This window comes from Adiantum capillus-veneris, chromosome 12, assembly GCF_014529385.1.
Source record: "Adiantum capillus-veneris isolate H3 chromosome 12, ASM1452938v2, whole genome shotgun sequence".
NCBI classification, from domain to species: Eukaryota; Viridiplantae; Streptophyta; class Polypodiopsida; order Polypodiales; family Pteridaceae; genus Adiantum; species Adiantum capillus-veneris.
In genome coordinates this window covers 21,774,720-21,785,558 of record NC_140942.1, presented here as the reverse complement: position 1 = coordinate 21,785,558, position 10,839 = coordinate 21,774,720, and the positions used below count along the sequence as shown (strand labels likewise).

The 10,839-nt window shown below is 48.7% G+C and overlaps 2 protein-coding genes across 31 annotated transcripts in view; one reads left to right on the top strand and one right to left on the bottom strand.

Moving 5' to 3' along the window:
• Positions 1-604: 604 nt before the first annotated feature.
• LOC147445443 (uncharacterized) lies at positions 605-2,077 on the bottom strand. The gene is made up of 3 exons (XM_086524587.1): positions 1,478-2,077; positions 738-881; positions 605-652 (listed from the first exon to the last, which is right to left on the bottom strand). The coding sequence occupies exons 1-3, from the start codon at positions 2,075-2,077 to the stop codon at positions 605-607; spliced, it is 792 nt and encodes a 263-aa protein (XP_086380713.1).
• Positions 2,078-8,319: 6,242 nt separating this feature from the next.
• LOC147445442 (uncharacterized) overlaps positions 8,320-10,839 on the top strand; it is a 69,334-nt gene continuing 66,814 nt past the window's right edge. For 9 of the 30 annotated variants that reach the window (XM_086524968.1, XM_086524966.1, XM_086524967.1 and 6 more), the window contains exons 1-2: positions 8,320-8,847; positions 9,014-9,053. In XM_086524968.1, coding sequence (XP_086381094.1) covers positions 8,798-8,847; positions 9,014-9,053 — 90 coding nt within the window. In that variant the 5' untranslated portion in view covers positions 8,320-8,797. Of the gene's footprint in view, positions 8,848-9,013; positions 9,054-9,300; positions 9,341-10,323; positions 10,611-10,839 lie in introns of those variants that run through there. The other 21 variants (XR_015189778.1, XR_015189777.1, XR_015189779.1 and 18 more) reach the window with 7 other exon arrangements.

Sequence of the window (10,839 nt, the reverse complement as noted above, 5' to 3'; positions counted from 1 at the left end):
TGAAGAGAGAGTGTTACTGGCGGCACAGGTAAGTTTTGAGTAGAGACCATGTAGCATGGCATCGAAGTGGTAGCTTTCAACCACTGTAGCAGGTCCTCGTCAGACCCGTTAGGTGGGATGGGCTGCTCAGGGTCGGGGTTGTACTGTATTGTCAATGAGCTGTGCTGAGCCATTGGATCCATCCCTCCTTCAAGCCGGATTGGTTGCATTTGGGAGCCGGGAGTGTGTATCCACATGGCGTCGTTTCCCCAATCATGAAGTGCCTTAGTATGCCGCAACCATGGTCTACCAATCAGTAAGGGAAATCCTCCCTCCACCTGAGGAAGACTGACCACCACAAAATCCAACCTAAATGTGAAGTCTTATACCTTCAAAGGCACCTTCTCTACTATGCCCACAGGATAGACTGTCCTCTGGTCTGCCAATGTAACAGTGAATGGAGCAGGGCGAGTAGGCTGTAGACCTAAGGCTGACATGGTAAATTCAGGCATCAGATTGATTCCAGACCCACCATCCACTATGACGCCTGAGAATGACTGCCCAAGAATAGATACAGTAAGACGTGGACTTTTATAGTCGGTGAGGGGAGCAGCTGGATATGAAATCATGTAGGACTCCAGGGGCTGCATAGGTAGGTTCCCGCCACTAGGCCCTGTACCAGGGTACAAAGATTGAATTATTGAGAGGGTGTCACTTCTAAGAGTTGCATCTAGCCGAAGCATCTCATAAAGAGATACTTGCTGAAAGGTGTTCTTCAAGATTGCTTCCGCAGTGGGCCTAGCTTCTACAACCTGGGCCTCCTCAGAAACTTTGACGTGTTGCAAGTCAGCTACTGCTGCGAGCAAGGCTCCATCAATGTCCGAAAGCATAGAGAGATTGGCCTATTCTTTGCACCATTTACGGGTGCGACATTTTGAACAGGTTGTTGAAGTGTTGGACCGGATGGTCCAGTTGGCAAACTTAAACCCAGGGCTGCTCTTTGTGCTCGAGTGAGCACCCCAGTAGGCTCTGCTGCTTGTTGTGGCTGAATTGTATGTGTAGCAGGTGCTGGCTGAGGGGTGGTGTTCACTGTGATTAGATTGATTTTCGGGAATGTAAACTCTTGTTGATTTTGATTTGGGCCTGAAGATGAGGATGCCCTTTGTTTGGGACAATCTTTACTGTAGTGGTCCTTAGACTCCGGACAATGTCTGCAAGGAGGAGACCCTTCAGGTAAAGGACACTTACTTTGGTAATGCCCATATTCACCGCATCTGTAGCATAGGATTGGCCGATTAGACGGACGAAACGGGGGACGAGGTGGTCGCTGCTCTTGTTGTTGCATGGTGCTGGAGGCTGAGGTGTAGAAACTTTGGGGAACTGAGGGAGTACTGGCATGATAAAAGCTGTGGGGTGCAAAGTTGTTGTGCATACCTTGTTGCATAGGGGGTGTTGTCAGCAGAGGAGGCAACGGGTTTTGATGGCCGTAGGGTGAGACCATGTTGGATGCAGGTGCTAGCCCTTGTTGGAGAGAAGGACCTAGATTTTGTTGTATTTGCCGCAATCCTTTGATATAGTAACAATCCTTATCTTCGTGCCCAGATTTTTCGCAGAAGTGGCAATAAGCCCGAAGTGGACAGTCATGTGAAGGATGTCCAGGAGAGCGACAAGAGCTGCACCATACCATAGCTTTGGTCTCCTGCTGAGACCGAAGCTCTTCTAGTTCTCTCTTGATTTGATCGAAAGCCTCCAGGTGCGATGGTTTCTCTTGTCTCAAAGAGATTGATTTCTCTTCTTGGAGGGCGCGTTGTAGTTTGAGGGCTTCGAGTTCCCTGCGCAAAGAAGTCAAAGGATCAGCAGGACATCCTTCAGAGAACATAGAGGGAGTATCTATGTGAGGAGAGTTGTTGAACAGCTTCCTAGCCCCCTCTATTCTAGTAGCAGCTGCGATGAATTCCTCCATAGTGGCGTCAGGTCGGAGGCTCTCCCGGAGTTTTTGCTGAGAGGTTTTTGGAAGCGCCTTCTCCACCCACTTCTTAACCATGAATTCACCGAGTTGCTGGGGAAGCTTGGCAACCAGAGACTTGGTTTTGGTCATAAGCTCCGTAAAAGTTTCCTCTGGCTGGAGCACCATGTTGGCCAACTCATCCAACACTTTTTCTTGGTAGTCGCCTGGCTTGAAAGCTACACAGGACTGTTGTCTTAAGTCTGCCCAAGTTGCAAAATGATTCTCTGCAAATTGGCTGTACCATTTGTCTGCTAAGCCGTCCAAGGTGGATGGAAAAAGTACCAGATAAGCATCTTCCCTGTTAAGACCACGTCCTCTACAGAGAGATACGAACCTCCGTGCATGGTCGTCCGCATCTTCCGAGGAGAGTCCTTTGAAGGTGGGGAACTTGATGTTTACCTTGGCCAACACGCTAGCCAACGACTCCATGGCCCCTTGTTGTAGCAGAATAGGAGAGGGCTTTACTGGAGAAGGTGATCTGGAAGATGTGGAACCGGATGAAGGAATGGGGGATGGCATATGTGGAGGTAAGGTTGATGAGTTTAATGGACTTCTACTAGATACCACCGGGCGTCTTCTGTTATAGTGCTTCAGAGGGCTCAGTAGTGCGCTTTGACGCTCAAGTGACCGCCTTGTATGTGTCATGCAGTGAACAGTGAAAAGCACAGGTCTAACACAGAACAAGTGAGGATAGTGACTAGACCACCTGGTCCAGGACCAGTGACTAGACCACCTAGCTGGCAGGACGAGGAGGGCTGGACCAGGGCGAGGACTAGACCAGGACCAAAGACCAAGGACTAGGGGCGAGGACTAGGACAAGGACCAGGACTTGGACCAGGGCAAGAGAGGACCAGACTTGTAGACTATCTACACAGTGTAAGCAAGTGTGCAGAGCCAGGTAACAACCGATTAGCTTCACGATTCTATTCCCACAAGAGTGAGACTTCCTTTGAGGTCCCACCGTGATTGCCAAAATGAGAGCACCTGTTGCACGGATAATGTGTCATGCTCTCTACAGTGGGTGGTCCTCAGTGCAATGTGCGTGACAATCTCACTCAACTGAATCTCATACTGAGCTCACAAAGACACAACAGCAGACCAAAACATATGACTCGACTATTCTCAAAGACTGATACAGACTCTGGCGTGGTAGCACACACAGCTCCAGCCCAGGACTCACAGGTACAATGGGGGTGTCGAGGCTCATATGTGCTGGGATGGTGCAGACGTGCTCTGTGTAAAAAGACCCACTCTAGACGACTACGTACAAAGATAATGCCACTGGCCCAAAACGTCTACTCATATGTACAATCATCAAGAGCCACCAACTGCTCATAAAGAACATCATCTAAGTCTATCCCCACTGGGTGGCGGTGGTGACCTGGCCACGATGTCCACTAGACCACCCTGCCACGTGTCTCTGCCCAAGTGTGAGCCGACCAACCAAAGACCAACTGACTAAAGCCCAACTGTAAACTACTGTCGTGTGAAAGTGACACTGTAGTAGCAGGCTACAGTATCTCGTAGTAGACAGGGCAGTGGCATGTGTAGTGCAACTCTGTCTCTAGCTCCATGTCACACAGGGGGCATGTCGTGGCCTCTGCTGGTACTCCATTGTATCTCCCAGTCTCGATCCGTAGCTGGTGTGAAGATGTGCGTATCTGGCCAATGGCACATCGTATCCCATGAGACAAGTGAGTGTCCATGTATCTGGGCCTCGCCAATAAACCGTCCTCTGTAAGCTGGAGAAGATGCTCTCTGTAGAAAGCCATCTTCGTGCCCAGCTCCTGCACTGGTTGTATCCATGTCTTCTTGATGTCTAGCTGAGCCAGGTCTTGTCGGATGAGCCTGGTGATCTCGGACTGTGTAAGAGTCAGAGAGGGTTCCTCTAATGAGTACTGTAAGGGGGGTAATATGTCTATGCTGAACCCATGTGCCTGAAACCATGATGTCATTTCACCATACCAGCATGATGTATCTCCCTGCATGGCTAACTGTCGAGAGGACTCAAGTGCAAGGCGGGCATATCTGTCTTTGGGAAGCTCCCACATGCGGTGTATGAAGGAGACAGATCTGGTAAGCGCCTCGACTACTGGAAGGGGGGCAATCTGTCTATGCTGAACCCATGTGCGTGAAACCATGATGTCATTTCACCATACCAACATGCTGTATCTCCCTGCATGGCTAACTGTCGAGAGGACTCAAGTGCAAGGCGGGCATATCTGTCTCTGGGAAGCTCCCACATGCGGTGTATGAAGGAGACAGATCTGGTAAGCGCCTCGACTACTAGTGGGGGGGCAGCAAGCTCTGCTCAGATAATGGCACGTGGTACTGAAGCCTTGGCTCTAATTAGCCATGAGATCATAGAGACCAAAGGCTTCTCCATGTCCCCCCACCCATCAGTGCGACCTGTCCTCCCGTGATGATCCAAAGAAGGCCCCCATATCTCAGCTCCATAGAGCAATGCAGACGCCACTAAAGTGTCAAATAGCCAAAGCTTCGTCCGAGGCTCCTGAAACTGAACCTGTGAACACATCCTCTCCAAACTGCCCAATGCTGCATGGGCTCTGGTCAATCTAGTCTCAGCTGCTCTCCTCAGTGAAAATGCTGGTCCACTAAAAACCACTCCAACGTAAGTGTAAGCATCTGTGTACTCCACTGTCTCCTGGCCGTATGTGAATGCGGGCGCTGACCTCATGATCCACTGTGGGGTGGTATTAAATACCATGACCTTGGTTTTACTAAGGTTGACAGACAAACCACTTTCGTGGGAAAATCTATGCAGAGCATCCAAGTGACGTTGCATCCCCTCTAGAGAGTTGGAGATCAACACAATATCATCATCATAGAGCAATAGTGGAATCCATGTCCCTGCCAGCTGTGCACCACTATCACCATCTCTCTCAATGTAGTCAGCAACCTCATCCACATACATACCAAATAGAGTAGGAGAGAGCAGGCAGCCTTGCTTCACACCAATAGTGGAGTGAACCGGTGCGGACAAGCCCTCTGGGGTGCGTACATGCCCCACTACTGACTTGTACAATGCCATGATCCCCCAAATGAGCTCTGTGGGTACTCCCATCTCCTCTAATCTGCGCATCAATCTAGCTCTGGGTACTGTGTCAAATGCTTTGCGGAAGTCCACAAAGCTACAATAGGTCCGTCTCCCATGTGATCTGCCCTCCTCAATGATGGCTCTGAGTGTCAAGATATGGTCAACAGTAGAAAAGTCTCTCCTAAAGCCTACCTGCCCAGCTGCACGTATCCCTTCCCTCTTTGCCCATCTACTCAACTGCTGCTCAAGAATGGATGCGTACAATCGTGACAGTGTGTGTCCAATCATGATAGTGCGATAATTCCCAGGCTCCATAGGGTCTCCTGACTTGAAGATGGGTACAATCGTAGAAAGCCTCCAAGTATGAGGTAAGCCCTCACACATGGCACGATTAAACATAACTACTACAAGCTCTTCTAGTAGATCTGAAATGCTCAGCCACTAAGCCATCATGATCATATGCTCTCCCAGTCCTCATCCTGTCAATGGCCTTCCTCACCATCTCAGCGGTGAAAAAAGCCCATGTGTGTGGGCATGGATCGGGGGGGTCGGGGAGGGGCGGCTGTCCAGAAACTGTGTACAAAGATGATGCATACTGGCCCCAAGTCTCTGTAGAGGTAATGGCAGGTGGGGGGGATCGCTCATGAAAGAGCCGCCACACCTCACGTGAGTCCTGACTCAAGAATAGCTAGTAAAGATCCTGCTCTAGTCAAGCCAAAATGCCCTTTTCTTCCGCCGCACTAGGCGTCGGAAGTCAATCTGTGATGACTGCCTGTGAGTGATGTCTCCCAAAAGCACCTCCCTCTGAAGTCTAGCTCTAGTCTCGCGGCATTCCGCATCATACCAGCTGTTCTGGGGCATGCTCTCAGAACGGCGTCTCTGCTCAAGCTGAGTGTGTGGGTATCCCTGTGCTGCTGCATCGTGTAAAGTCTGTGTCAGTATAGTAGTAAGCTCCTCCAGAGGTCGTCCTGGCTCCTCAGTGCACAAGCGTCTGTATATCCCATCTATGTATACAAAGTCCGTCTCCCGCGTGAAGGTGTAGCGAGTAGGAGCAGCTGCCCGTGGCCTGTGTGCTACACTGAACTGGAAAGAGATGGTCAACGACATAAGAGCATGATCCACTGCCACCCCAACAGGTCTATGCCCAACAGTGAGATCGTGGATACTAGAGATGAGGCTCGGCTGTGCCATGACATAATCCACTGTGCTGGCTCCGTGTCTGTGTGGAAAGCATGTGAAACCTCCCGCAGTAGGGAATCTCTGTAGGCCATTCAAGATGGCCAATCCATGTGCAGTCCCCATGTCTATCAAGTGCCGTCCATATTCAGTATATTCCCCATCCTGCGATCGTCTAGATAGGCCTGTCTCCACCACATCCAACTCTCTCAGCATCTCCTCTGAGGTATCATAAAACACTGTCTGATGATGGGTAGTCCTAGCATTGAAGTCCCCTAGAATGATAATGTCACCGTCTCTAGAGAACTCCCATATGTCATCATCCAAGATAGAGAAGGGGCATTGTCCTTTAGGTGGTGCATATACTGACGTACTTGGGGGAAAGTAGCAAATAGCAATGTAAAGATATCTGCTTGTCTCTGCTCTCAATCTCACCCACATGTACCTAGCTTGATCATCCCTGCGAGCTATATGTATCAATGGCTGCAGCTCCTCCCTGAATAACACTGCCACTCCTCCCGAGCCCTGCCCTCTGTGCTCCGATCGTGTCTCCTGTCTACAGGCTGTCTCCCATCTGTATCCACTAATGTGAGGCATAGATTGCCCAGGGGTCTGATACGTCTCAGAGTAGAAGATGATGTCTCTCCCGGAAAAACTCTCCTCAAAAGCACCTACATCAAGACGCATAGATCCATTACAATTCCAGGTAGCAACTTTGAGTGCAGTCCCATAGGCCTTACACCGTCATGTGGAGCGTTGCTCCAATATCACCACTCTTCCATCTTGGTAAAAGGCAATCTTGCCTTTTTCCCTTGCTGCTCTAATCTCTGGCATTACCTCCTGCATATGAGCGATCTGTGAGAGGGTAAGGTCATCCCCGAGAAAGATACCCGTTTTTCTAAGAGTTTGCCTTTTCTTCAGAAAGTCTTTCTTTGCTTCCATGGAGGGAAAACGGAGGATGAGTGCCCTTTCTTTCGAGGTTTCCCCATTGCTCCCATTTTTCTTCTTGTTGCCCACTCTCCAAGCTCTTGAGTGCATCGGCTCATGAACCCCATCAAAGCCATGAGTTCTTTTACCTCTTCGTCTACATTATCTTTGTCTGTAAAACCGCAAATTCTCACATGTAGAGAGCGCACAGGTCGTCTTTGCTCCTCTTCTAGGGTCAAGTTGATAATGGTGGGTGTCGACGTTGTTTCCTTGCTTTTCCCTTTCCTGGCTACCTCAATCCATTTCTGGGCTTCATCTGCCTTCTGCTGAGTCTTTGTAATAACGTCCACCCAGAAAGTCATCATCTCTTTGTGCTGCTCTTCCCCTTGATGGCTCGCACTTGCTCTTTGATTGAGTTTAGTTCTTCTATTACTAAGGGTTGCAGTTCTCCCTCTTCAAGTGTGTTTCGTGATTGTGCCTCTGCGAGCGCCTTCTTGAGTGACACAATCTCTTCATCTTGGGCCGTCACACGATCTCCCATTGCAGTGATCTTGCTTTCTTGGGCAAACACACGATCTTTGAGCATTTTAATTGTGTCTAGCAGGTTGCGGTTGATCTTGTTAACAGTTTCTGTCATTTCTTCTTTGCATTTTTGAATTGCATCCTCTAAAGGACCGTGTTTATCATTCTGCTTCCTCATGCTTGGTCGCTGCCAGAAACGAGGTCTGCAGTTTTTGAGTTTCTTGTAATTCCCTGTAAAATTCCTAATATTGCACTATCTATTTGTTTTCAATTTCCTGCCGGGCTCTTCGGAATGCTCGATTAGGTGTGTGGGTCGACCTCTGAAGCAGCAGCTACAGGTGGGTGGTGTTGCAGTGGAGCAGCAGTAGGAGCAGCGTTGTTGGGGGGGGCCGGGGGGGACAACGAGAGAGAGAGAGAGAGAGAGAGAGAGAGAGAGAATTAACGTCTTCAAAAGGCCATAGTGACCTATGAGACCTGAAAGTTACAAGGCGGTGGATTTGAAAAAAAAAATAATAAATTTTTTTTGACCTCCTACGCGTAGAAGAAGAGGAGGGACATCCTACGTGTAAAAGAAAAGGGGGGGGGGAACACCCTACGCGTAGAAGAAGGGGGGGACATTCTATGCGTAGAAGAAAGGGGGGAGGGGCACCTTACGAACAGGAGAGGGGGGGGACCTTATGAGCGGCGCGGTGGCGGGGCTGCAGGCGGAGCGAGGGGGGGCGGGGTTGCAGAGGCAGCGTAGGGGAGGGCAGTGAGCAGCGGCACAGCGCGGGCAGCAAGCAGGGCGCGAGGGCGAGTAGCGTCACATCAGGGCGCTTGCGCGAGCAGCAGCAGCAGGGGAGCGCGCGAGCAGACAGACACAGAGAGAGAGAGAGAGAGAGAGAGAGAGAGAGAGAGCCTGCTGCTGCTGTTTGAGTGCTACGACCTTATCCTTGCTGTCCCTGGTGCTTTACTGTAGGTTCCGCCTCCCTGTCGTTTGTTGCTACGCAAGTCCACCTACTGGTGTAATTTATTGCGTAAGCTTTACTGCTTTAATGTTTTGCGTAAGCCTTTATTCTTACGAACTGCAGCAGTGTGGGCAAAAAGAGGGGTCTGCGTGAGCCTTTTTACTTACGAATTTCAGCAGCATGGGCAGGATGCGTAAGCCTTGCAACAGCGTGGGCAGGAGGGGGACTGCGTAAGCCTTTTGCTTATGAATTGCAGTAGCGTGGGCAGAGAGAGCGCGAGGGGTGGGGTTGCGTGGGCTGAGAGAGAGAGAGAGAGAGAGAGAGAGAGAGAGAGAGAGAGAGAGAGAGAGAGAGAGAGAGAGAGGGCATGTTGAATGATCCTTAAATTTGTTGCAGGCGCCTTTGGTCAACAATCAATTTAACTTACAGACTTCAGGTGATTGGCCTTAAATCCTTGGATGTGTTGGCTGGACATATTACCTTCATGACCCATACTTGTTTGGACGTGTTGAAGGAAGTTATTGGTGAAATATGCACTTTTAAGTAGTTGTTTGGGCCATATCTCGAAGTGTGGAGTGTTAATGGTGTACAAGTGCTTGATTTATATGTTATCACAGATTTTTTAAGTTTTAGCTGGTATTTGGTGAAGTTTGTACTGAATGAACATGTTTGTGCTTGTGTAGAGGATCGCCATTTCAGAGGTTAGGAACTTCCACTCCTCAGGTTTATGAACTTGGAATTCTTATGAATTATCTATTTAGTTTTTCAATTGTGTTATAATTGCAAACTGGCTCTTATGGTGGGTTCAGACAAGTGCAGTTCACACAATGATAGTTGACGTCTTGGCTTTCATTTTCGCGGCCAATACTACTCATAGTTTTTCCATACGAACCACACGTCGGACGCACACGGGTACGGAAGTACGGATCAGACTACCCGGAAATTCCACACGTCAAATAGCCTACTACATTGGATGCTTAAAAGCCTACATACTATACCACCATGTTTAAAACTTTGTACAGAAACACAAAACCATAGAAAACTCAGAAATTAGAATTTAGAGGCTAGCTCGTGGGCTTGGGGAAGGTGAGCAAGAGAGGGCGAGAGGATGGGCTGGCCACTAATTCGCAGCTCGCTGATGTGCTGCAATGCCTGCATAACAGAGTCAGCAGCCCAACTCGCATGGCCAAAAAACTGCATGCGAAAAAATTTTGCCCCAAATTTTTTGCCGGGTATGGAATCACTTTCCGTACGTTTCCGTACTCGGACGAGTATGGAAGTATAGCTGGGCAACCACACGGGTACGAAAAAAACACTGATACTACTTGAGTGAACTTGCTACTGATTGCAGGAACCTAAATCCAGGCTGCAGAGGAGGCGGCAAAGCGCAATTGCTGCCTGGTGTTGGGGGGGTAGCCAATTTTGTTGGTGGGTCCAGAATTGTAAAATCTCATTTTGTCCAATGGCTGCAGGCCATGCAATACGAGCTCCCTTTTGCTTTCATCTGAGACCGTCCCGTCTGAGCCCAGCCTTTGGGAAACTTCTATGATAGAAGTTTTCCAATGATCTTCTGACCAGTCCCCTTTTCATAATACTGAAGGCTACTTGGGGTTTGAGGACAATGATCAACAAACTTTCTAACTTATCCATAAAGTATTGAATGTGAAATCTGCATGTTAAACCCTTTTTTTGTTGCACTTTGGAAGGGGTTTAGAAGAGGAGGAGCAAGCACGAAGGACTGGGTGGGCATCAGCAAATTGAAGATCAAACAGTCATCGACAATCTGTGGATAAATCTTGTTCTGCAATGATGAGGGAGTGCACGAGAGAATGAGAGGCGCTCTAATGTAGCGAATGGAAAGTCATATGACGCATCATAGGCACATTCTTACACATAAGGGGAAGCCTAACAGTCTCTGTAGTCACACAGGAAACAGAACAGGAATGAGGTGTAGCTGAAAAAGAGTTGAATGATACATTGTAGTCACACTTCTTATCTCATGTTTATTGTTTCAATTGGTTTCCCGTTGTGAGATTATGAGTAATATGTGATAGGTGGAGGTCCATAATTTTGAAGTGTCTAAATGGGGATATGTCTTCCACATTTTTCAATTATGTAGAATAGAAGTTTCAGTCAACGTACAAAATGACCATAACAAAGATGTTCAAGCTTTCTGATTTTTGATTTGGGCAGTGATTGTTAGTTTAATAAATAACTCGGAA